Genomic DNA, 15852 nt, shown 5'->3' on the forward strand with positions numbered 1-15852 from the left:
AGTAAGACAAGGAGACAGTCTGTCAACGATAAACGACACTATTTAATATCGCTCTAGAAGGAGTAATTAGGGACACAGGGCTGAAAAAGACAATTATTCAAAGCTCAACACAGATCATAGGATATGCAGATGAACTGGGACTGGTAGCACGAGATAAAAAAAGACTAGAAGAGGCACTTTTAACCCTGGTAAGAGAAGCAAAGACGAGAGGACTAATAATCAATCAGAATAAAACAAAATATCTTATAAGCACACGAGACAATGTAAACAGAATAGCAGAAATAAAGATAGGTGAAAATACATTCCAGAGAGTAGATTGCTTCAAATACCTGGGGGTGATGGTGGACGGCAAAAACGGAAGGAGTATAGAGATAAACGACAGAATTAAAGCAGGTAATAGACTATATTGGAAATATCACCAACTACTCAAGGACAAAAACCTGAGCAAAAAAAACAAAATCAAAAATATACACAGCAGCAATCAGATCAGTGATAGCCTATGGAGCAGAAGTAATGTGCCTTACGAAAAAAGACGAAGAAAAGTTAAAAATAATTGAGAGAAAAATTATAAGGATACATGGCCCAGTAAAGACAGAAACAGGGGAATATTGAAAGCTGATGAACCATGAAATAATAAATATAAATAAAGGAGAAGATATAGTAAAATTCATTAAAGCACAAAGCCTCAGATGGTTTAGGCACACACAAAGAAGAGGGGTAGAAGAACTGATCAGGAAGATAATGAACTGGAAACCAGTAAAAAATAGACCAAGAGGAAGACCAAAAATTAGATGGGAAGATCAACTGCTAGACGATATATCAAAGATGGAAATTGCAAACTGGAGAGAAAAGATTCAGGACCGGAGAGAGTGGAAGAAGATAGTAGAGAGGGCAAAAAAACATCACAACCTATGAACTAAGACCTAAAGGAAAAGCGGACTAATTTACCGCGTGAAATGGATTAAAAGAGCTCATATTTGAGCGAACTATACTCTAACAAGAGTGAACGGTCCATATAATAATTCCAGGTATGTACCTGTATAAATTACCCTCCTTGAAGTTGGTGTAAAAGGTATTCACCATTTATGTATTGTCTTTTGGAAGGATTACTAGAGAAAATCCAAATAAATTTTGAAAAAATGGCTGAAATCGCTGAAATTCTTGTAACAGATTCCGTAATGAGTGTACATGGGTGGTAAATGATTTTAAATTTCACTTAAAGAAAGTGCTAAAAAGTCTAAAACATTTATGGTACTGTTCTGCATCTGGTTTCCAGGCAACCTGTTATACCGACGGTTAGTTTTTTTAATATTTTGAGTAGTAACTATGTTGGTTATCAACAATTTGATGTCAAAAATGCACATTTTGCCATTTTTTGTCTACCAGTAAGAAGAAAAACATTCAAAACAAAATTTAAGATAACCGCATTCTAGAGCATGTAAAACAATTTAAACAAGGTTTTATAAATTTCGCTATACTTAATTGTTGCTTATAAAACTATAAATTAAGTCAGTTTAACGTTAATATAACTTATGTAAAAAATACAACTTATATCTCGATATTACGTGAAATAGCTCAAAGAAATGAGTAAAAATACATGGTTTTTATGACACTCAGTGTAACTACGTAACAATTGTTTTAGTTTCTATATGGACGGAATAACAAAATTTATGTAAATCTGACCAATTTTTTCTCAATTTAATTATTTATTGACAATTTAAATGAAAAATAGCCGATTTTAAGAATTTTCGTCTATAAGTTACAATGTTTTACCAAAAAACTGAAAAAAGAACCGATTAGTTTATTGAAATAGCCTTAAAATGAGTTGAAGTAAAATAGAATTGGAGCTTTGTTTATCAATAAACATTAACTATTCAAATGTATTTCTTACGTTTTAAGCTAACTACCTGAGGTACCCCTAAACCCTAAAAATGTCATCAAAACGACGATTTTGAAGCTCTTCCGACTGGATTAAAGAAGCTATTATCGATTCAAACAAAAGTTGTGTATTTTTAATTCTAAATTTCAACTATTTAATTAAAAATAAAGTGTTTCAGTTGAAAATTCAAAGTTGCTACACCCACCGCTTTCGCAGGCAGAATAAGAACCCTGCTATTGCATAAGTATATAGATTTTGAAAAACCATTCAAAAAGCATTCCAAAGTTTTTTCGATATGCCGTCTAGTTCTCGAGATATTTGACAATCGCCTTTCTGGACAGAGCCCTTAAATAATGTAAACATATTCAAGCTAGACATAAGCCGAGTGAGAGAGCTGACCGTGAAATTCATTTGCGATGTTTCCAAATTTACCGGATCTCGGGTTGTCTGCAAAATATATATTTACCATATACACAACGGATCGCGCGCGCTGCCCTCTACAGCAGATTTAGTGGAACCACTGCAATATAAAATTCACCAAAAGGGGTGCAAAATGAGGTCCAGACAAAAATCGATTTCCTTCTACCCTAACCATTGTTACATCGAGATGTCACTATATACACGTGAATACAAGGTGAGATCCAAAATCGGATCTCGCCTTGCAAAACGGATCTCATCTTGTATAGCTTATGATACAAACGGATCTCGCCTTGATATGAAGACATATATATATATATATATATATATATATATATATATATATATATATATATATATATATATATATAAATATAAATAAAATTAAAACAAAATCTTTAAAATCAACACACATTAAAATTGTATATATGTCATTCACTAATTTGATCTACACAAACATTATAACAGGCACAGATTTGTTGGTTGACTTACACCAACTATCTCATCACCCTCAAGAATTCCTAAATCCCATAAATTTGTTTACCTTTGCTGCATCCTCCGTCTATTCCACCATATCCCGTTAACATAACTTACACACTAAAGTTCTAAGGTAGATTTAGTAAAAGTTATTAACAAATAACTTTTTTCACTTATTTTGCAGTTTGCGTAGCAACAAATTAACTTTTTAACTTTCAAAAATCGGCATTTTGAAGGTTGTGCAATGTTCTAAAAAACTGAATTTTGTAATTTTATGTCAAATATTTAGCTTTTGAATGGAGTGCAAAAAATCGAAAAAAATCGCGGTTTTTGAACTAAATTGTTAATAATTAAAAATCGGACGCAAACTCTAGGTAGAAAACAGGTAGGTTTTCTTCCTATAGGTCTAGAATAACTAAAAAAGTAGTCAGCTACCTGGATCTTTGAGTGTCCCGAACATGGTCTATTTCTAGCTTATTACCCTGGAGTAATTTATCTATTTATCTATCTACATACCTATCTGTATATATATCTATCTATCTATATATCTATCTATTCAAAAAGTATATCAAAGTATACAAAATGTAATGTGCACAAACTTTACGTTTGCCCCGTCCCCTAAAAATTTTTATATGGGCTCCCGTGGGTCTCTCCCTTATTTTCCCACTCTTCTCGGTTCAGTGCTAATCCTGTTCATCTGGTCCCTGCGTATCTTTTTAGGTCATCCGACCATCTTATCTGTAGTCTGCCCTTTCCTCTTTTATGGCCTCAAGATCTCCAGTGGGTTATCGTTTCATTCCATTATGTTTTCCAAACATGCATGTTTGTTTACGCCAGGCCAAATGTCACCTCACTGAATCTATGTAGGCAACTAGTTTATACGATATTTTAAACAAACAAACAAGATATTACAACAAAATCTCTATATTTAGATATGATATGGTGATTGGTGATATAAGTGATAATATACACTTTCTTCCTATTTCTTGTTTATTTAGTACGATATTTTTCCACATGACTGTTCAATAATTTGATGTGTGTTTGAAGATTTTTCTAAAATTTCGTTTGGAAATATTCGTTTTTGTAGATTACCTCCAAAACCTAGTGATTTTATTGGTGATAAATTATGTTGTTGTTTTAGAGTGCTGCCCTTCTAGCAGTGACCAACGTAGCGGAATTCCTAGATGACAATGCAATAAAGAAAATGATTCTACCAAAAACCAAAGCAATATACGAAAAGAATCAAACTGACTCGAAGCTGATTTCAAACGTGCTGTGTTGTGTCGAAAGGATTTTGGATCGACTAGACAAAACACAGATAATCGACGAGGTGCTGCCTCTTCTGTATGATATAAGACTTTCCGATCCCCAGATTACTCTGAGGGTAGTACGTAAGTATAACTTATAGTTTTCTAACTTATAATATTTAAGATTTCTATGAAAATCTGATAGTTCTTTTGATTTTGACGCCAAAATATCTAAAACCAAGTAAGTCAAATAAACATCTTACTTAATGTAAAACACCTATGTAAATATACTAGGAGCATACTTTTATTTAAAAGGCCAAGTCAAAATCAAAGCAACATCTTAGAAATTTTCTTCAAGAATGGCTGCATCTTCAGCGTATCCTATATAGCACTTCTTTGTCTTACACGTCTTACTTTCTCTTGTTTATCATCCCAAGCCTGCCTCAAGATTTCTTCAGAGAATAGATTAAAACGACTTGACCATACAACACAACCCTGTCATCCTCCACGTTTCATGATTATTTAGTTAGTTATTCAGTACGACTAACTTTAATTTGGATAGAGGCTACGTGCTTGTATTATAAGTATTTTAGCAGTTTTATATCGTGGTGACCAAGTCCTGCTTCCCGCCTACAATCGAAAAGTGTATCGTGTTGTATTCAGTCGAATGCCAAAGTTCTGGAGCCAAAATCTTTTTGTTGATTTCGCGGTATTTGTTAATATTTCTATTTTTTTGTTTTAATCGAACTTCCATCAAGCTTAGGATTTCCTGTGTGTCCACTGCTGGACATAAGCCTCCCTCATTTTTTTCAATTGTGCTCTATTTTGAGCACTTTGCATCCAATTCCTTGAGATTTTCTTGAGGTCGTCAGTCCAACGAGTAGAGGGTCTTCCTCTACTTCTTTAGTCTAATCTCGGCCTCCACTTAAGTAATCTCTTCATCCACGTCCCATCACTGATTCGGCGACGTGTTCGGCCCAGTTCGATTTCAGGGTTGCAATTCGGGAAATTACATCGGTAACTGCTGTTCTTCGTCTTAAGTCTTCATTTCTAACTCGGTCACGAAGCGATATACTCAGCATTGACCTTCCCATTTTCCTCTGAGCTATTTGCAGCATTTTAAAAGATCGTTAGGTCAGAATAACAAGGTTCTATCTGCAATTTTTGTCTAAGCTGAGATTTTTATGTAACTTGGTTTTATTTTATTTTCTTCACTTTGTTATAATACTAGCACCGACAACTATTAACAGTTGGCTGAAATACTAAGTTACAAGGTTCTATCTGAGAGAATTTTAAATGTTGGTAAGTTAACAAGGTTGTAACTTACATAAAAAACAGTCAACTAAGTACACAAGGTCCTATCTGCAAAAACTAAAAGTGTTTATAAGTTAACGATAAGACTTTAACAAATTAATAACTTCAAGTTGTTTTATTATATAATAATTGTTAAACAAGTGTTATGTGGAAGGTAAACCTTTATTAAATAAGTTTAAATCATTTCTCAAATCAAAACTCCTAACTACTGAAGTAACCTTTTACGGTTAATAAAAATATATTAATGTTTTTTTGAATTTACATTGTTAACATACAGGTGGCGAGAATAGTAAAATAAATACATAACATAGAAACTTTAAACAGTCATAACTAAAAATGGCACCTGAGGCAGATAAAACTTTGTTATTCTAATGCAACGAGTTGTAACTGTCAATGTCAAAATTTCGGCACCATAAGTCATCACAGGCAACACACATTGGTAAAATGTTTTACGTTTTAAATAAATTTGTATATTGCTTTCAAAGACGTCTTTGAGTTTTTCATAGGCTGCCCATGCTAGGTTTATTCTTCTTCGTAAATGCTCATGTTTGGTTGTCTCTTGTGATCTTTATTTCGTGTCCAACGTATATGTATTTTTCCACTAGCTCTACTTCGTTGTCTCCAATATTGATATTTCCGCGGGGTACTAGGTTTGTCCTGAATTTTTTTTGAGATGTTTATTTTAAGACCTATACTGGCACACACTAACGTAAGTTCATGTAACATTGTACATTATTATCTCCTTGAGGTTGCCAGAGAACAAAACTATGTCGTCAGCGTCAGAACAAAACTAGATGCGCTCTAATCCAGATAAATTAATAAAACTAAACAAATATAATAGTTTTTTAGACCTAGGTCCCTAGGACTAGGACCTATGATATACGCACTATGAACTACCATTGACCGAACTTTCGTTACATTCGACCGGGGCCGGTTTTCTATAAAAAGTATTGCGGGATCCTTTGTAGTGAAAATTATCCATTGGAGTACCCTCTATCATATTGATTTAATGTTATTTTATTTTATATGGATCAGAAAAAAGTTATAAGGTCCAAAAGAAAATTTGTTCAAACATTTTGAGTCATTTTGCTGTAGACAAAAAAGTTGTAGACATTTTAATTGTCTCTGAATAACGTTTGACTATATTTTCTGTAGACTTGCTCTTTTACGAGACACAGCGCGAAAGCACTTTGCAACTCTTTTTTCAAGATGACAGCCGGGTGGCGTCCCAAAAACTTGAACTTAATACTTTGGCTCCCATATGAATCACCGGTGATACATCAGCTTCAGTCGCTGTTATTCCGTCATAAATTTGCAGAGACTTCTTTCTGGTACCACGCACACTGCGGTTATAAATTTATTATCCGATTCGTAGGTGTCGCTTTGAACGACTCAAATATCATACCGGAATAACTTTTAGGCGGAAATTGCTTGTGATCACCGGTGATACATTTGATATATGAATGAACCAGAAGAATCTAGTTTTCGTATTTTTTTCCTAGTACCCTTCTGACTTAGTTAAAGGGGACATTTTTAAATAGGAATCAGCAAAGAAACAGAATCAGAAAATTTTTCTTATCAGGGCGGCCTCACAACATGGACTAAATAGTTGCCCAAATGCTCCGGTACTATGTTTGGAATGTTTTTAAAAAAGACAATAAGATATTATTTTTTATCTGTTAAAGTATATCTTTTTTTACTGTAACTTTTTATAATAAAATATTCACCATCTTGCTATTTTTTTATTACTTTTGCAACTTGACTAAGATGAATCACCCCTAATGCCCACTTGTTCGATATGCTGCTAGGTTCACTTACATTCCATCGGCACATTCTGTTTGCCCGATTTTATATATAGTGTAGGAAACAAAGGTTGAACCTTGCAAAATGGACACAAGTCCGGTTTTATTTTTTTTCTGGTATATCAAGGGGTGCTTATTATAAGACTAACTTTTTCTGAAAAAATTTCGCCCCGGAACCTCCCTTTTCACCCCTTTAAAGGGGGAAATTTGTGGTTTTTGCGGAACGTAGCCCTTCCTGTAACTTTTACAAAAAATTTCTTTTATAGAAATATGAAGAGGACTATATTTTCTACGATTTATTTCCAACACCATCCCTCTATTATCCACCGTTTAGCAGGGGTGGCGCCCTAAAGTTGACAAGTTTTTAAAAAAGATGTTTTTAAAAAATATATATTTTTCCCTAACTGTAACGGAAATTAAGAAGAAATCCTGCGGCAATTATTCACAAATAATTGACTGATTTTTTGGTATAGGTTTTACTTAAGGGTAATTGCCCTTTTTTTAATTACAGGGTGTTACATTTTAAAAAACCTCTTTTTATACCATCTGAACCGTTTATGCTAGAGTAAAAAGACTTTCAGCGATTACCTATGTACTGGTGCTATTTACAAATTTGTATAATGCAGCCCCATTTTTTTCCTGGAACCACCCCAAAAAAAAGAAGAATTAATAAATAAATTGATTTTCTTGGAATCCTTCACACACAATGCCCTTTATTAATATGCTTCATATATCATTTTGTGGACGTTATTATTACCCATGCATGGACACCAAAAGCAATTTCCTAGTGCAACCCCTGTAGCAAAAAAAAATAAATAAAATGGGGGGTTGAAAATTTTTTTTTGTTTTTTGCTTTTTGATCCATATGGGCACATGCTTCATCAATAGTGCTTTTCAAAAATATATATGATTATTGCAACATCTCTGCAAAAACCACCCCTATCCTTGAAAATATACTGCAGAAACTACCCCTATCCCTTGGCGAGCATGTTTTTACGATTTTCTCATTACCTATGTGTTCTTTTTAAACAAAACTTATACAGGGTTAAAGACCACTATTTACTCTAAAAATTATGTCCTATTCATTTTTTCGTATAAGCAACCGTTACGGCACAGTGGCGCCGTAAACCTCCTATATGCTTTGGCGGGCTCCAGTTTTTGTTTTTTTTTCGTCATCTGTTCGTTTTATTGATAAAGTACTTATGCAAAATAAAACAACACAGTGTAACCTACAAATTATGACTTATGCACATTTTACATTCTTTGCTCCCCAAAGCCACAGTGGTGGCCCAAAATAAATTTTTGCATATTTTCGCCACCTACATGCATTTTATTGCATTAATGCTACCTTAACAGCACAATATTTACCCTTAGGTGGTCGCTATGCAGTGGCGGATCCAGGGAGGGGTGATGGGGGTGATCACCTCCCCCCCCACTCAAACCAAGTGATATTATATTCAAAGATTATAAAAATATTCATTTATTTTTATAGAAATTTAACCAAATGGCACCCCCCTCTTAACGATGCTGGATCCGCCACTGTCGCTAAAACATAGTCATTCTTATAAAAATAATATTAATATAAGTATTTCTATAAAAATAAATGAATATTTTTATAATCTTCAAATATAATATCACTTGGTTTGAGAGCGGTGGGGGTGATCGCCCCCATCACCCCTCCCTGGATCCGCCACTGCTTAGCGACCACTTAGGGGTGAATATTGTGCTATTAAGGTAGCATTAACGCAATAAAATGCGTGTAGGTGGCGAAAATATGAAAAACTTTATTTTGGGCCACCACTGTAGCTTTGGGGAGCAAAGAATGTAAAATGTGCATAGGTCATGATTTGTAGGTTACACTGTGTTGTTTTATTTTACATAAGTACTTTATCAATAAAACAAACAGATGACGAAAAAATAAACAAAAACTGGAGCCCGTCAAAGCATATATGAGGTTTACGGCGCCACTGTGCCGTAACGGTTGCTTAAACGAAAAAAATTAATAGGACCTAATTTTTAGAGTAAATAGTGGTCTTTAACCTTGTATAAGTTTTGTTTAAAAAAAAAATGAATAGGTAATGAGAAAATCGTAAAAACATGCTGGATAAGGTATAGGGGTAGTTTCTGCAGTATATTTTCAAGGATAGGGGTGGTTTGCGCAGGGATGTTGCAATAACCATATATATTTTTGAAAAGCACTATTGATGAAGCATATGCCCATATGGATCAAAAAGCAAAAAACAAAAAAAAAATTTCAACCCCCCATTTTATTTATTGTTTTTGGCTACAGGGGTTGCACTAGGAAATCGCTTTTAGTGTCCATGCATGGGTAATAATAACTTGCACAAAATGATATATGAAGCATATTAATGAAGGGCATTGTGTGTGAAGGATTCCAAGAAAATCACTTTATTTATTAATTCTTCTTTTTGTTTGGGTGGTTCCGGGGAAAAAATGGGGGTGCATTATACAAATTTGTAAATAACACCAGTACATGGGTAATCGCTGAAAGTCTTTTTACTCTAGCATAAACGGTTCAGATGGTATAAAAAGGGGTTTTTTAAAATGTAACACCCTGTAATTAAAAAAAGGGCAATTACCTTTAAGTGAAACCTATATCAAAAAATCAATCATCTATTTGTGAATCATCTCCGCAGCATTTCTTTTTAATTTCCGTTACAGTTAGGGAAAAATATATTTTTTTTTAAAAACATCTTTTTTAAAAACTTGTCAACTTTGGGGCGCCACCCTTGCTAAACCTCGGATGATAGAGAGATGCTGTCGGAAATAAATCGTAGAAAATATAGTCCTCTTCATATTTCTATAAAAGAAATTTTTTGTAAAAGGTACAGGAAGGGCTACGTTCTGCAAAAACCATAAATTACCCCCTTTAAAGGGGTGAAAAGGGGAGTTCCGGGGCGAAATTTTTTCAGAAAAAGTTAGTCTTATAATAAGCACCCCTTGATATGCCAGAAAAAAAATAAAACCGGACTTGTGTCCATTTTGCAAGGTTCAACCTCTGTTTCCTACACTAATACCAACGATATTAATGGTCATTTAAACTTTACTCTGCATGGTATCACCGGTGATACACATGGTAGAGAAATAAATTAAGAAGGTTGATCACCGGTGATACATATAGTAACACAACGCAGAATCATCACAGTATTCTCCCAATACATCAAAAGAATAAAATTGCGTCCTATGAAAAATGTATGCTTAGGCCAGAAATGTAACATTTCAATGGACTATTAATAAATCGTAGAAATGAAATAGTTATTTATGATATAAGTGTTAAAAGTACAATTTTAAGGCACGCATGTGAAAGTTTCGTTTCGCTCATTCTGAAATTCACATGAGTGCCTTAAAAATGTACTTTTTAACACGTATATCATACAATATTTTTTCTACAAACGTTTTATATATTAACAATTATAATTTACCCATTCCCAATTACAGGACAATATCTTAGTCCAGAAAGCCATTGCGCATCCGCTAGCAAAAATATTCTGATTCAGATTTTTTGCACAATCTTACTCAAAAAGGACTCCTTTTAACAAATTTGCATGTTGCCAGGACCAAAAGGTAGTCAAAAATTTTTTAAACGTTTTTTTTTTAATTTTTTTCCTAAAATTATTTTTTTTTGCATGGAAAAAGGTTTTTTTAGATTTTTTGGATCATTTCAAACAGAAAAGGTCTTTAGTGACTTTTCTCTAAAGTTGATCGTTTTTGACATATAAGCGATTAAAAATTGAAAAATTGCGAAATCGGCCATTTTTAACCCGCAAAAACTATTTGAACAACTGAAAATTTGAATGTTCCCAAGGTAGGTAGATATTCTTTAAACATCGATTGATGAAATACCGAAGAGTTTTTTGCAATACAATATTCAAAACTCCTATGTTTTTTAATTGCTAATCAAGCGTGCGCGACACTATTTTCCACTGGCAGTATGGTGCAAATGAAAGGAATAAATTCGTTATTTCGTAAACCGGCGACTTTAAGGAAAAATCCCGAAACAGGTCGATTTTTATTTTTAAGCTATGATATCGTGGCATATTTATATGGTATAACGTCATCCGTCTGGGCGTGATGACGTAATCGATGATTTTTTTAAATGAGAATAGGGGTTGTGTGGTAGCTCATTTGAAAGGTTCTTCAATTCTCTATTCAGTAATGTAAACATTTACATAATTATTTATAAAGGGTGTCCTTCTACTTCGTTTTTTGTCAAATAATTTAATTTAATAAAAAATTTTTGGACACCCTGTATAAATAATGATATGTAAATGTTTATATTACTGAATAGAGAATTAAAGAACCTTTCAAATGAGCTAGCACACAACCCCTATTCTCATTAAAAAAAATCATCGATTACGTCATCACGTCCAGATGGATGATGCCACTAGTATACCATATATGCCACAATATCATAACTTAAAAATAAAAATCGACCTGTTACGGGATTTTTCCTTATAGTCGCCGGTTTACGAAATAACGAATTTATTCCTTTCATTTGCACCATACTGTCGATGGAAAATAGTGTCGCGCACGCTTGATTAGCAGTTAAAAAATTGAATTGAGTTTTGAATATTGTATTCAAAAAACTCTTTGAGATTTCATCAACGGATGTTTAAAGAATATCTACCTACCTTGGCAACATTCAAATTTTCAGTTTTTCACATAGTTTTTGAGGGTTAAAAATGGCCGATTTCGCAATTTTTCAATTTTTAATCGCTTATATGTCAAAAACTATCATTCTTAGAGAAAAGTCACTAAATACCTTTTCTGTCTGGAATGATCCAGAAAACCTAAAAAAAATTTTTTCCATGCAAAAAAAAATAATTTTACGAAAAAAACAAAAAAAAAACGTTTAAAAAATTCTTGATTGCCTTTTGGTCTTGGCAACATGCAAATTTGTTAAAAGGAGTCCTTTTTGAGTAAGATTGTGAAAAAAATCCGAATCAGAATATTTTTCCTAGCGGATGCGCAGTGGCTTTCTGGACCATCTACAAAATGTTTTACTTGAACTTGACTGACATTGCATTTTTATATTTTTCTTGACATTACATCAAAACTGCCTATACTGTCAATACGTAAATTATAACAACCATAGAATCAATCAACCATAGAAACAATCATCTTACTTTTATTGTTGTATATTCTAACAAATTTTAATAGTTTTTTTCTACAAACGTGTTAAAAATGCAATAATACAGTTTAAATTGAATTTTAAAAAAACCTTTTAAACCACCTTTTTCAAATGGCGCAAGTTGTACTATTAATATTAATGTTGATAAATGAAATACAAATATTTTGACGTTTCACAATTTGACAATTCACTTTTAACTGCAGGGCCTTAAAATTTTTAAAGCACTAGTGCTTTAAAGTAGCATTTTTAACGCTCCTATGGATGGAGTGCTAAAAATTGCATTTTTACCACGGTTGTAGAAAAATAATATTTTTAGAATTAAGATAATATACTATTTTTTAATGTTCTTTACAAAAGATATTAGGTACAATTAATTTCAATTTCTAATATAAACTAAAACATAGATTGTTACCATTTTAAAGTGACAGATTTTATGCTCTTTACTTTATTTAGTTTCTTGAAAAAAAAACAATCAGAACATACATAAACAAAATATAATTAAAATACCATTCCCTGAAAAGTATTAATACATTTCCTTTTTGATCATAGATATCTATCGACTGATGCTGACTGATAAAAGATACGGACTTTCAATCAACCTAATGGCTACCAAAGTAATGCCTTCTCTGTTACCTCAAACAGTGAACCCCTCGCTTAACTTGGAACAGTTCACGATACTAATTGAAGTCCTCCAGGATATGTTGGACCAGATCGATCGCAATCAGAGAAATAAGCTCAAACTGGACAATCTTTCGCTGCCGAGCCCCGAGAGGCACAGGCCGCTTAGACACCAATATAGTTCGGATAATATGCATGTGCCGCCTTTCAATATACCCAATCTGCGAATTGAACAGAGAAAGACTTCAAGTGCTGAGGATATGGCTAGGAAAAACTCGACAGGTAAGGCCATTATTTAACTTATGTTAATAAAAAGACTTCATCACATTATTTTTTAATTTGTTTTTAACACAAAATTTTTGTTAGAACTATCATTTCATAGCTCTTACGTACTCAAAATTTGAAAAAAATATAAACAGTAGCCACTAAATATTCAACTAATTAGTAGATTAAAAAATTAAGATAGCATTAAATATTATAAAAGCAATATCGGTTTTACGATAAGCGGATAGTGAAGTCTACGTTTTGCTTGTGTTTCCTGGGATCATTCTGTCAGGTACTTCAACCGCATCTCCTCCCTACGCTTGTCCTACTCTCTATTTTTCCTTGAATAATGGGTCTCAAGGTGTTGACTGTATCTACCCATGAAATTCTTAACACGATTCTAGATGTCGATCCTTAACATATTTAAGATCCATAATTCAGCTTCATAGTAAAGCACACTGTATGTAATATAGCCTTGTGAATTTGAGCAGCTCCAGGTAATATTAGAAGGCAAGATCGAAGGTAAAAGGAATATAGGAAGAAAGAAAAAATCTTAGCTACGAAACAGCACAGATTAGACCCACACAACAGGAAATGATGACTCAATTCATCAAGACCAGAGGTGAGAGAAATTTACTATATTTATCGCCAACTTCAATAGAGAAGGCACTTTGGAGGCACTGTTTTGTAGAAAATATATTATCAGAACAACGACCTCTCTGTTCTTCTAAAATTCAGAGCTGTTCCTCTATCTATCACAGAAATTGTAATGCATATTTCCCTATTATAACGTATATTCCCAATTATTTGGGTCTTTTTTGTCTCCGTTTTTGTGAATAGAGCTTAACCCGGGAGCAGTCGCGCCGTTACTAACATGTTACCCCTTTTCGTGATAATTCGATGAAATATCTTGCAACATAATTTTCCACTCGTAAATGCCTCGATCGTAAATGCCTCGAGGAAGGGTGTAGTAATGCGTAGGTTTATTTCTTTTAATTTTTTTTTCTTCTTTTTGTGGAATTTATGGCTTTGTTGAGAACCAAATTCATAATTGTTAGAAATAATATTTCTAACAAAACAAGTAAATAAAAATACTATAAAATAAAAATTTGTTGTACATTCGAATTTATATTAGTATTGTTAGATAAAATCTAACGCGCAACTGCTGACGTGACAGAAGTGAGCGCGACCGTTCCCGGGTTAAGGGTAGCTCGTTTTCTGTTCCTATAGATGCCCTGTTATTTAAGATCTTTTTTAGCATATTTCTTATTTGTTCCCTCACAATGGCTTCTTCTGGTACTATACTAAATTTACAATCAAGATGCAAGAGAAATAAACAAACCAAGACACGTTGAATGTTACTAGGAGCACTCCCAAATCATAATTTACAATGTACTGTTGTGATCTTACTTTTGAAATCTAATGATGTTCTCAGATGTATTTTGTCTTAATTAATTAATTAATAATTATCTCATTAATCAAACAGATCAAATACCAATATAGTGTCAATCTCAGGGCTAAATTATAATATCAATTACTTACTTTCGTGGCTTCAAAATATTTCTCAGTGGATTCCTAATCGGGATAGATAAAAGAGAGTAAAATAATACACACATACGGATTTCATTTAGAAATTATAAAAATCGTTTATTTTATCTAAATGGTAATAACTGCTTAATATTTCTTATATCTTATCTTTCTATCTTTATTTAATACAACAGTTACAAAAATGGGAATCTTATTTCTTTTTTGTCTCCAAATTTATTTTATTTATAATGAACTATTATGATTTATCAGTAACAAATTTATTTAGGTTTGATGAAATTTTTTTAATAGTGATTGTGTGGCTCAATTTTCAATGTGGTATTTAATACACAAACCATACATTCATGTCATAACAAATAGACTGACCTTTACTGATGATTTGACAATGTCTTCACACAAAGCACGTTTCCCCTTGGCTTGGGTTGCGATCCAACGACTCGTCCAAGTCTTCCAGTAATGCCTCGGCTCCTTTGAAAACTACGCCTCGTACAGCCCTCGTTCCTGCCTTCTCCTGATGCCGTGTTCTACCTTTTTCAAACACTTCAACAAAACCGGGATACTCTAGACTCAAGGAGTTATATACTATCTCGACTCGGTCTATCACTCGTTCCACGATATCTTACTTTTTATTTGTTAAAGACAAAACTAACCAACCCGGCGTTTCACTTTTTTGTACACTCTTCTCGAAAACTGGGCTTCGCCTCTCGATCGCTCAAAACACACACTGACTCTCATTGCTCATTCATTCTCCTCCTTCCAAATACCCCTTCCAGCATTCAAAAATCAACCAATCCAAAGCAACTTTCAATTATCCGTATTTACCAACACAAACTTTCCTTTTTCTAAATATCTTAATGGATTTCAAGAAAGAATAATATTCCCCATTTCATTTTTATTTTCCACATTAACCCCCTTTACAAATTTAATAACCTATTATCTTATTTGCTAGAATATGAATTACCGGTGGTTATTCACACCTTTCCACGAACACTTTCTTTTTAAACATCACTCTAATTGTTTACTTGAGTCGTATTGTTCCTGGGGTTCGTAAACACTTCTCCGAAACACTTTCTTAAAAACTACCTATACAAAATTTGTTTTATACAGGGTGTTCCAAATTTACATGCCCGCGGTCGA

At 33.3% G+C, this 15852-nt stretch overlaps 1 protein-coding gene across 1 annotated transcript in view; it reads left to right on the forward strand.

The window, feature by feature from the left end:
- The window catches only part of LOC126891111 (SCY1-like protein 2), a 242079-nt gene that overhangs the window by 208243 nt on the left and 17984 nt on the right, over positions 1-15852 (forward strand). Inside the window, exons 7-8 of the mRNA XM_050660294.1 lie at positions 3915-4164; positions 12838-13188. Coding sequence (XP_050516251.1) covers positions 3915-4164; positions 12838-13188 — 601 coding nt within the window. The remainder of the gene's footprint in view (positions 1-3914; positions 4165-12837; positions 13189-15852) is intronic.

The sequence above is a fragment of the Diabrotica virgifera genome, chromosome 1, assembly GCF_917563875.1.
Source record: "Diabrotica virgifera virgifera chromosome 1, PGI_DIABVI_V3a".
Classification (NCBI taxonomy): domain Eukaryota; kingdom Metazoa; phylum Arthropoda; class Insecta; order Coleoptera; family Chrysomelidae; genus Diabrotica; species Diabrotica virgifera.